Source organism: Bos indicus, chromosome 23 (genome assembly GCF_029378745.1).
Source record: "Bos indicus isolate NIAB-ARS_2022 breed Sahiwal x Tharparkar chromosome 23, NIAB-ARS_B.indTharparkar_mat_pri_1.0, whole genome shotgun sequence".
NCBI classification, from domain to species: domain Eukaryota; kingdom Metazoa; phylum Chordata; class Mammalia; order Artiodactyla; family Bovidae; genus Bos; species Bos indicus.
The window spans coordinates 28,286,780-28,298,111 of NC_091782.1; the positions used below are offsets into that span (position 1 = coordinate 28,286,780).

The 11,332-nt window shown below is 46.4% G+C and overlaps 1 protein-coding gene across 2 annotated transcripts; it reads left to right on the forward strand.

The window, feature by feature from the left end:
• The first annotated feature begins 2,574 nt into the window (after positions 1–2,574).
• Positions 2,575–5,954, forward strand: LOC139178975 (BOLA class I histocompatibility antigen, alpha chain BL3-6-like). Of its 2 annotated transcripts, XM_070778148.1 has the most exons (8): positions 2,575–2,780; positions 3,108–3,377; positions 3,550–3,825; positions 4,430–4,705; positions 4,822–4,932; positions 5,368–5,400; positions 5,539–5,586; positions 5,749–5,954. In XM_070778148.1, exons 1-8 carry the CDS (start codon positions 2,717–2,719, stop codon positions 5,751–5,753), a joined length of 1,083 nt encoding a protein of 360 aa, XP_070634249.1. In that variant the 5' UTR covers positions 2,575–2,716; the 3' UTR covers positions 5,754–5,954. The 2 variants fall into 2 exon arrangements, with proteins under 2 accessions (XP_070634249.1, XP_070634250.1); XM_070778149.1 differs by lacking the exon at positions 4,430–4,705.
• Positions 5,955–11,332: the final 5,378 nt, after the last annotated feature.

The following is an 11,332-nucleotide window of genomic DNA, read 5'->3' on the forward strand; positions in this document are numbered from 1 at the left end:
TTTGCTGACCCAAGATCGTATCAAAGACAAATGATATAAATTAGGTTCTAGTCATGTCTGGATGGCATCACTGACTCGATGGACGTGAGTCTGAGTGAACTCCGGGAGTTGATGATGGACAGGGAGGCCTGGCGTGCTGCGATTCATGGGGTCACAAAGAGTCGGATACAAATGAGCGACTGAACTGAACTGAAACTGAATCATGTCTCCTTCAGGCTCCTCTGGCCATGACAGTCTCTCAGACTTCTCTTTTTCTTTGATGACCTGGATGTTTTTGAGAATTGCTCAGGGATAGTGTGGAATGTCTCTCTAGTTGAGTTGGGTTTTTGCAAAGAAGACCACAGAGATGAAGTGACATTCTCCATACATCAAGGGTTTATTTATACTGTCCACTGGAATATCACTAATAAATTCACTTCAGCACCCACCTAAGATATATTTCCTCGGTTTCTCCTTGTGAAGTTCTATTTTACTTCCTCACTGTCCACACTGTAGTCTTTGGAAGGAAGGTACCATGTGCAGTCCACACTTAAGGGGCACTCTGATATAAACTCTGGTGTGCAGGGGTTTGTGCAAATATAAGTTTTCCAATGAGATGGAGAAGTACTAGACTGATGAGCAGATGCGATGGAGAGTCTCTGTGTAGCTTCATAAGAAACTGCTGATTCTCATTTCTAGCGACTGTGCTGCTTCCTATTCCTGCCCCATTGAGCCAGGGTTTCTGCTGCTCCGTGTCCTGGTCAGCACTTGGCATCACCGGTTCTTGGATTCTAGCTACTCTACTAGGTGTGTGAGGATGTATCATTGCTGTGTTTATTTGCATGTCTTATATCTTATATCTTTCCTTTTCTCCTTTGCATTTCACTTCTCTTCTTTTCACAGCTATTTGTAAGGCCTCCCCAGACAGGCATTTTGCTTTTTTACATTTCTTTTCCATGTGGATGGTCTTGATCCCTGTCTCCTGTACAATGACATGAACCTCCGTCCATAGTCCATCGTGGTTATATGGGTCTTTAAGATCTGTTTTGTAGAGTTCTTCAGTATATTCTTGACACTTCTTCTCAATAATCTTCTCATTAATGTTATTAATGAGATTTAATATTGATGAATCTTCCATTCTTTTCTAGAATTATTTTGTGTCAACTGAATGTCAGCTTTCTCATTTTGAGATATAACATTTTAATGACATATATGCTGTAACCATTTTTAATGCTTCCTTCAGAAATGTTGCAGTTGCAATTCTTTCCCTCAGAACAATCTTTCTGGATTACCTGGTATCTAGTGTCTTACCATCACTTGAGACTTTATTGACTGCTAATACTTAATACAGGTTGCTCTCCTGTTTCCCTGGTTTGCTATTTCAAAGTATCAAAAACTATCAATGCTTAAAAAAAAAAAAACTGGTGTGAATATCGGCCTTTCAAGTTTTTCATGCTTAAGCAAAATTCAGAAAATGGTGTTCTAATCTTAATATATGCCTTGCACAAATATTGCTCTGTTGTTTTCCCTACTGTCAAAATGAGCTGCTTCTTTTAGGAAAATAATAGGCTTATGGTCGTATCTCAAAATGCTAGCAAATAGTTATTTTTCTTAAAAAGAACTATCTTCTCTGATGACATGGGAAGTATACATCAAGCACTTCTGCTACATTCCACAGTCCTATGTCCCAAGGAAAATCATTTGTATGAGTTGAACTACTCTCTTTTTCATGGAATGCAATTTTTATTTGAAAGAAGGAATGACACTGGAAGAGCTATAAAACTTAGTGAAACAATGAATTACTTTTAAAAAATCTTACATTAGTACAAGTGACATCCACTCTGCAAAATAGGCTTATGGATGTTAATATAACAGAATAGGAAATAGTGATATTGTTTCAGGTCCACTGAAAAAATAACCTTTAAGAAACTATCACTTGCATAGTTTTAGCTTTGTATCAAAGATAAACATCCATAAATAACAGGAAAGGTTATTAAAAATATTACTCCTACATATATATGGTCCTTTTTATTTCCATAGATTTTCAATCAAAATAACGGATTCAACGCAAAACAAATATAAAATCCAGTGAGAGAGACAAGGAAAAGACTTGCAAAAATATAATAATGAAAAAACTTCCACTGTTCCCACTACAGAGTTTATTTGGAGAAATAGTTATTTTTCATGTAAAAATCATGGGTTATTAACATTATTCTAAATAAATTAGTTTAAAATGTTTAAACTGTTATTTCTACTACGGAAAATATCGACAGAAGTAACTACATAAACAAAATTATCCTAGGGGTCCTCACTAATTTGTAGGACTGTATAAATATCCTGACCAAAATGTTCTGAAAATATCTGACTACAGAGTCGCTGGGCGAGGACTCGGGAGAGTGTGATTGCCGAGTTCTCGGTGCACGAGAGGAGAGATCAGGGCAGTCCCAGGTACCGGATGCGGTTCTCAAGGCCTCAGCGTCCCAGAGTCAAGGGCCTTGTTTGGGGCGGGACTGTGTTGGGGAATCCCTAGTCTCCTCGAGTTTCACTTTCTTTTAGCGAACTGTGTTGTGCCTTTCCGGCCAGACACTCGTTTCGCGGCCCTAGTTCTCACTTCCATTGGGTGTCTGGTTTCTAGAAGCCAATCAGCGGCCCCGCGACTCCAGGTTATGATCTCCAACGGTACCCACACCTCCTCCGCCGGGACTCGGTTTCTCCCCAGACCCGGAGGATACGGGTCATGGGGCCGCGAACCCTCCTCCTGCTGCTCTCGGAGGTCCTGGTCCTGACCGAGACCTGGGCAGGTGAGTGCGGAGTCGGGAGGGAACGGCCTCTGCGGGAAAGGGCGAGGGGACCGCCAGGGGGCCGGGGGGAGTGGGATGGGCAGAACCCCCAGGGAAGGAGCCACGCCGCCGCCCTCGCCCAGGCCCGTCCTCTCTCACCTGGTCCCGTCCCGTCCCTCCCCTGCTTCCCGCCCCCTTTTCTCTCCCCTAAGAAGTCCCGGTCCTTCTCCGACCTTTTCGGTCTCACGTGCCCCTCAGCCCCCTCCCCACTCCCGGCCCCATCACCTCTGACCCGGGACCCGCTCCAGGAGGAACATCGGGCCGGGTCTCACCCCTCCCCGTCCCCAGGCTCCCACTCCCTGAGCTATTTCTGCACGTGCGTGTCCCGGCCCGGCCTCGGGGAGCCGCGTTTCTTTGCCGTCGGCTACGTGGACGACACACAGTTCGCGCGGTTCGACAGCGACGCCCCGAATCCGAGAATGGAGCCGCGGGCGCCTTGGATGGAGCAGGAGGGGCCGGAATATTGGGAAGCGATGACAAGAGATGCCAAGAAAGCTCAACAGAGATTGCGAACGGGCTTGAACACCATACGCGGTTTCTACAACCAGAGCGAGGCCGGTGAGCGAGATGGGCCCGGGTCCAAGTCACGACCCCCATCCCCAGGGACTGGCTGGGGTCGCCCCGAATCTCTGGGTCCGAGGAAGGAGCCTGGGGAAGTGGGGGGCGGGGACTTGACCCGGTTTCATTTTCAGTTTGAGTTTAATCACCGCGGGTGGTCGGGGCGGGTCAGGGTCTCACACCCTCCAGTGGGTGCTTGGCTGCGACGTGGGGCCGGAGGGGCGCCTCCTCCGCGGGATCTGGCAGAACGCCTATGACGGTGCGGATTACCTCGCCCTGAACGAAGACCTGCGCTCCTGGACCGCGGCGAACACGGTGGCTCAGATCACCAAGCGCAAGTGGGAAACCTCCGGGGAGGCAGAGTTCCAACGGAACTACCTGGAGGTCAAGTGCGTGCAGTGGCTCCTTAGACACCTGGAGACAGGAAAGGACACGTTGCTGCGCGCAGGTATGAGGGGCACCGGGCCTCCCTGATCTCGTCTCAGGCTGGAGCCGGCTTTCCACGAGGAGAGGAAAATGGGCTCCTTCTGGAAACACCGCTCCAACTTCTTATGTGGAGAGGGGGAATCCCCCCAGGCTTTCATATTCTGTACAAGACAGTGATACACCAGTGGCCCCATTTCTCTGAAGGACAGTTAAAGCAGTCAGTGTATTTGGAGAAGCAGAAAACCATCCCCGAAATAACTGGTCAGCGGTGCCCTTTGACCCTGACTGCCATCTTGTGAATCTTGAGTTTCTCTCTCAAGGCCTGTTCTCACCCTGAGACCATCTTAGGAGGCCAGACTCCAACTTTTCTGAGACATTCAGCCTCCACCCAAATCAGGACCATTACTCTGTATTTTCCCCTTACATGGAATCCCCTACCATGGCACTCACCTTGACTCTAGAATTTTTCAATAACTAAGAGTTTTCCCAGACCCTGGAGTCCAGGCTGGTGTCTGGCATTTGTGCTGCTTCTTTTCAAACCCATTATCTCGTCCATTCTCAGCATGGTCACGTGGTACTGCTTCAGTGGCCCATGGAGTGTGAATTTTCTGATTCTTCCTCTTCAGACCCTCCAAAGACACATGTGGCCCATCACCCCATCTCTGACCGTGAGGTCACCCTGAGGTGCTGGGCCCTGGGCTTCTACCCTAAGGAGATCACACTGACCTGGCAGCGAGACGGGGAAGACCTGACTCAGGACATGGAGTTTGTGGAGACCAGGCCTTCAGGGGATGGAACCTTCCAGAAGTGGGCGGCCCTGGTGGTGCCTTCTGGAGAAGAGCAGAGATACACGTGCTGTGTGCAGCATGAGGGGCTACAGAAACCCCTCACCCTGAGATGGGGTAAGGAGGGGGTCGGAATGGAGCTTCCTCTCAGATAAAGCAGGAGCCCTTCTGGACATGATCAACAAGGTCAGGACTGAAGCCTAAAGTCTGGGCCCCTTCCCTTTCTTCCACAGAACCTCCTCAGCCCTCCATCCCCATCATGGGCATCATTGTTGGCCTGGTTCTCCTCATGGTCATTGGAGCTGTGGTGACTGGAGCTGTGATTTGGAGGAAGAAGCACTCAGGTAGGGAAAGGAGGGAGGGATCTGTTTTTTTTTTTTTTTTGTCTCACTGGGCAAGATTCTGGCCCAGGTGGAAGTTTGCCTGCCTTGTTACTGGAAAGTACCCTCCACACACTTGTGGAATCTGAGCTGATGCTAAGACTGACCCTTTTGTAAAGTACATGTGAAAATGAAAGACACATTTTTCATCTTCATAATTCCAGTTGGGGGCCTGTTTCTCAGCATTTGAAGGTCAGGAGGGAATGTCCCTGCTGAGGACAGACCTCCAGGAGGGCAGCTAGTCCAGTCCCCCCATGTCTCCTTCCTTCATGTTCCTGAGACTGTCCTGGATTTTTAAAAAGGTTCTGAAAAGTTCTTTGTTGTCCAGGACTAGGGAGTTCTAGGATCTCATGACTCAGGCGTCTCCCTGGTCGCTCACGTGATACTTTCTTCTCACAGGTCAAACAGGAAGGGGCTACACCCAGGCTGCAAGTAAGTACGGAGGGTGTGAATCCTGAGACCCTTGTGCGGGTGCAGACAGGAGGCCATGCGGGACTCACCCTCCTCAAAGTGCCTTCTCCAGTTTCTCTCCTGTGGGTTCTGACCACACTCTGGTCTTGTTCTCCCCAGGCAGTGACAGGGCCCAGGGCTCTGATGTGTCTCTCATGGTTCCTAAAGGTGAGACCCTGGGGCGTCTAGATTGGGAGAGGGGTTAGGGCAGAGGGGACACACTGGATGGCGGGGGTCTCTGAGTGGGACATGTGAGCGTGTGGGGGGCTGTGGAGAATGTCAGCCCTTACATGACTGACTGAACTGCTTCCTGATTCTTTTCTCTCACAGTGTGAGACAGCTGCCTTGTGGGGACTGAGTGATGCTTGGTCCCACTTTGCGACGTCAGATCCCCAGACCCCTCTTTCTGCAGCTGCATCTGAAGGTGTCTGTGCTCCTATTAGTGTAACATGAAGAGGTGGCGAGACTGCTGACCTCTTCCAGAACAAACTTCTGGAATTAAAAAGTGCTGCCTAATAGTCACAGCAGGAAGAATATGCGACCTGTGCCCCTGGGATCTTTTCTGAAGAGAAAATATCATTATGTGTAGAGTGCAGACTGGTGGGTGTGGGAGGGAGGGCTGATCAGCTGTTGTGGGGAAAGCACAGGCAGCACTGATGTCAGTGTGAGTGAATGATGTGCTGTAGCTACCGCGAGAGAGCAAGTGGCCTGAGTCCACATTAATAAAGATAGAATACAGAGGCGTCTACACTGATCGTTCCTTCATCTGGTATTTGTTGTGTGCCAGATAGAGGATGCTCTATTTTTGCATCAGTGAAAATTCAGTGAACTAACAGCAGACACCCTTTGTTGGCCTCGGGGTGTGTTCTGGTGAGGGGGGCAGAGTGAGCCTAATAAGTGAGGGAAGTGTCTGCCTAGAGATTGGCAAATGCTCTGAGGAAGGTGACCCAGAGAATAAGTGTGTGGGTACAGGGAATGTGGCTGTTTTACTAAGGTGGTCAGTGTAGCCCTCGTTGAGGAGATGATCTTTGAGTAAAGATGTGAAGGACATGAAAGAATGTCCACAAGCATGTCTGGGGGGAGTTCTCTCCAGGCAGAGGAGCCTCCAGTGCAAATGCAGGAGGGCAGGAGAGTGTGTGTGTTCAAGGAAGAGCCAGGAGGCAGGTGTGGCTGGAGGAGCGAGGAATTGAGATGAGATGAGGTGTCTGGCCAGATCATGTGGGCCTCCAGCATATTAGAAGGTGTCTTATGTCTGTGAAAGATGTGGACTCATAAGATGGTTTGACTAGAAGATGACCTAGTGTGACTGCTCGTTAGAAGCATCAGTCTAACTGCTGAGCAGAATCAGGAGGTGAAGGGTGAGTGATGCAGTGGAGGAGCCTGTAGGATTAGTGCGGTGTCCAGGGTGGGGATGACGGTGCTCCCCTGGACCCTTATTAAATCTAGACAGTCGGGAGTAGAGCCTGAGAATCTGCATTTGTAATAAGGTTGGTGCTGATGCTGCTGGTCTTCAGATCACACTTTTAGTAGCAGGAACATACGTAGACCAGGATTCCCACATGCTGTGTATCAGCCTCACACACAGAGGTTGTTAAAGAAGCAATCCTTGGTCTAGTCCTAATACTCTGAGAAGGTGGTTCTGGGGAGAGGCTGAGCATTTCATAAGAAGCCCCACAAGCAATTCAATGATCAGCCAATTTGGGAACCACTGAGGTATATGACATCGAGTGGCCAGAGAGGGGTCTTAAATCCACATTTAAAAGCGTTTTTTTCCTTCAGAAAGAAAAGGAAATTTATATTGACAATTCATATTGTCAATTATGAGGTGTGATGTTGAGAAATAATGTAGTTCTTACTCCACCTGAAGACTTAGGCAGTGGTTCACAGTTCAGCGTAATGAAATCCTTGCTTTCTGAAACTATTCTCCAGGTTGAGTTCTCCTCACTTATTCTTGGAGCTAACAATGGGATCCAAATAAAGTTAGACATACAGTACTATATATATATGGCTCCACGGGGACAGGATCCACAGTGTCCACTCCAGGCCAGGTCCCACAAAGGAAGTTTCGGCCCTGCTGGGGCACACCGTCACTCCTCACACAGTGAGCCCCTTGTGCTGGGCATGGACCCCGCGCTGAGGACGGCCATCACTGAGGCTCCTGACAACTGGAGGTGGTGTGACTCCCACTCTTGACACCCTTGTCAGATGCATCCTGCATAGTTCCAGCTTCTCTGTGTCACAACATCCTGAGTAGAGTCTGACATGTGGTCACCTCAGCATCAATCTGTGTGCTCTGGCAAGAATATGTGGGAAAGTGGGTTTTCTTCTTTAATGGAGGAAGGTGGTCTGTGCCTCCTACCAAGACTCTTTCAGTGTGGAATTCTCCTAATGTGGAAATGCTCCTCATCAGGTGAGGGGGAGAAAGGGATGGACAAGAATGTCAAATTTCAATTGTTAGAGCAAAGATCTGGAACTGGAACTTGACCTGGGACAATGCAGGCACTCGGGTTTGGCTGAAAGAACAAGTGACTAATAAATGCCATCCAGGGTAGACATCTGCTTGCTTACTTGTTTGTTTGTTTTGTTTTCATTGGAGTGTAATTGATTTACAATGCTGTGTCACTTCCTGCTGTACAATCCAGTGATGATTGTTGAGATGATGATTGTTGAGAGTGCTGGGTAGAGTTCCCTGTGCTATGCAGTATCCACAGCACTTTAAAGTGCTGCCCAGATGGTGGTGGAGGGAGATCCTAGGAGGATGGCTTGCTCCAGATGCAGAAGAATCCAGACCAGGTGGGAGCACGTCAGCAGGGTCCAGGACGACATTTCCAAAAAAGGAAAAAGTGATGGAGTATCCAAAGTATCCACGCTTCTTGAAAGAGTCATGCAAACAGGGGAGTCATTAGAGCTGAATTCCTGAGAGCTTCATAGAACGTAATCAGCAAGCACAAAGGCAAGTGTTAACTCAGGGAGAACAAGAGGTTGTGCAGAAAGTGAGCGGTAAGAGAGTTTACACACGAGTGTGTCAGCTAGAATCGGCACTTGCTGAGGGCATCTGCCATCTGCCTCTCCAGAGACTGACTCCCGGGCTGCTACAGCTGTTGACCTTCGACACACAGGGAGGAGAATGAGGCCCTTTGTGCTCCAGAGAAGCTAGTGGAATGGGTCTTTAGAGAGATTATTTTCAAGAACTGATTTTGTGATCTCAGTTCCTGCATCTCATATCCGTTCCTGTTGTTCAGTCTCTAAGTCGTTTCTGACTCTTTGTGACCATATGTACTGCAGTGTGCTGGGCATCCCTGTCCTTCGCTATCTCCCGGAGTTTGCTCAAGATCCTGTCCATTGGCTCAGTGATGCTATCTAATCATCTCATCCTCTGTCTCCACCTTTTCCTTTTACCTTCTATCTTTCCCAGCATCAGGGTCTTTTCCAAAGATTTGGCTCTTCTCTTCAGGTGGCCAAGGTATCAGAGTTTCAACTTTACCATCAGTCCTTCCCATGAGTATTCAGGGTTGATTTCCTTTAGAATTGACTTGTTTGATCTCCTTGCTGTCCAAGAGACTCTCAAGAGTCTTATCCAGAACCACAATTTGAAAGCATCAATTCCTTGGCCCTCAGGTTTCTTCGTGGTCCAACTCTCCATTTGTACATGACTACTGCAAAAACCATAACTATGACAATATGGATCTTTGTTGGCTAAGTGATGTCTCTGCTTTTTTAATACGCTGTCAAAGTTAGTCATGGTTTCCCTTCCAAGGAGCAAGCGTCTTTTAATTTCATGACTGCAGTCTGTCTGCAGTGATTTTGGAGCCCAAGAAAATAAAATCTGTCACTGCTTCCACTTTTCCCCCTTCTATTTGCCTAGAAGTGATGAGACTGGATGCCATGATCTTAGTTTTTTAAATGCTGAGTTTTAAGCCAGCTTTTTCACTCTTCTCTTTCACACTCATCAAGAGGCTCTTTAGTTCTTCCTGCCTCTTTAGTTCCTCTTCTTCACTTCCTGCCATTAAAATGGTATCATCTCCTTATCTAAGGTTGTTGATATTTATTTCTCCTGGCAATCTTGATTCCAACTTGTGGTTCATCCAGCCTGGCATTTTGCCTGATGTATTCTGCATATAAGTTAAATAAGCAGGGTGACAATGTACAACCTAATTATCCTCCTTTCCCAATTTTAAGCCAGTCTGTAGTTCTGTATCAGGTTCTACCTGTTGCTTCTTGACTTGCATACAGGTTTTCAGGAGACAAGTAATATGGTCTGGTGTTCCCATCTCTTTGAGACCATTCCACGGTTTGTTGTGATCCACACAGTCAAAGGCTTTAGCGTAGTCAATGAAGCAGAAGTAGATGTTTTTCTGGAATTCCCTTGCTTTCTCTGTGATCCAACAAATGCTGGCAATTTGATCTCTGGTTCCTCTGCCTTTTCTAAACCCAGCTTGTACATCTGGAAGTTCTCAGTTCACATACTGCTGACACCTAGCTTGAAGAATTCTGAGCCTAATTTTGCTAGCATGTGAAATGAGTACAATTGTATGGTAGTTTAAACATTCTTTGGCATTGTCCTTCTTAGGGATTGGAATGAAAATTGACCTTTTCTAGTCCTTTGGTTCGCTTCACTTCCTCATATGTAGAAAAGCATTAAATCCTTTCATGGTGAGATCAGCTCCTTGTGACTAGCAGAAAACCTTTGGAAGATAAGCTTGATTGCACTGAACTCCCCCCTTCACCAAAATCATATATACTGACCTTCCTTCCCTACCTCTGTGGAGCTGTTTCTCAGAGCTATCTGAGGTGCTGTCTCCCAGGCTTCAGTCCTCATTTTGCCCCAAATAAAACTTAACTCACATCTTAAGTTGAGCATCTTTTTACTTGACAAGTATAATAGTCATGGAAAAGAAAAAGCTGAATGAACTAAGTATGATCAATATGTAAATAAAGTGGGAGCTGAAGGAATGGGAAGCGTGCAAAAAACAATGACCATCAACTATTGCATCAGCCACTGTGTGATGCGGCAGACAGTGGCTGTGATGGAAAAATCAAGCAGCAGTTCTAACAAGGCATCGTGTTTAGAGATTTGGAAATAAAAGCCAAAAGAATCAGCTAAAAAGTATTCAAAGTGGTCACCAACGGGAAAGCAGAAATTGAGAAGAATCAGGATTATAATAAGAGTCTGTATCATGAGAAATCATGCACAGATATTTGACTTCTTAATTTACAGACAAGTATGCCTTTGATTAAACAATCACACAAGAAAATGAATGAGGATGAAAGTTAATGCTTAACTGGCAGAAAATGCTTATTGGTAATAATTTATTATCCATGTGCTGTATTATAATTAAAAAGGAAAAGTAATAGTAGTAGTGTGGTGCAGCTGCAACCACCTCAAATATATTAACACTTTTAATCATCCCAAACACGACTGGAAAGAAACACTAGATTTCTCACTTCATTGATGAAGAAATGGAGACTGCAAGAAGGATGTGTTATATTTTAAATCAACTAACTTCAAAATAATAATAATAATAAATACATCTATATGGAATCTGCCATAAGGGTGGTGTCATCTGCATATCTGAGGTTATTGATATTTCTCCCGGCAATCTTGATCCAGCTTGTGCTTCTTCCAGCCCAGCGTTTCTCATGATGTACTCTGCATATAAGGTAAATAAGCAGGGTGACAATATACAGCCTTGACGTACTCCTTTTCCTATTTGGAACCAGTCTGTTGTTCCATGTCCAGTTCTAACTGTTGCTTCCTGACCTGCATACAAATTTCTCAAGAGGCAGGTCAGGTGGTCTGGTATTCCCATCTCTTGAAGAATTTTCCACAGTTTATTGTGATCCACGCAGTCAAAGGCTTTGGCATAGTCAATAAAGCAGAAATAGATGTTTTTCTGGAACTCTCTTGCTTTTC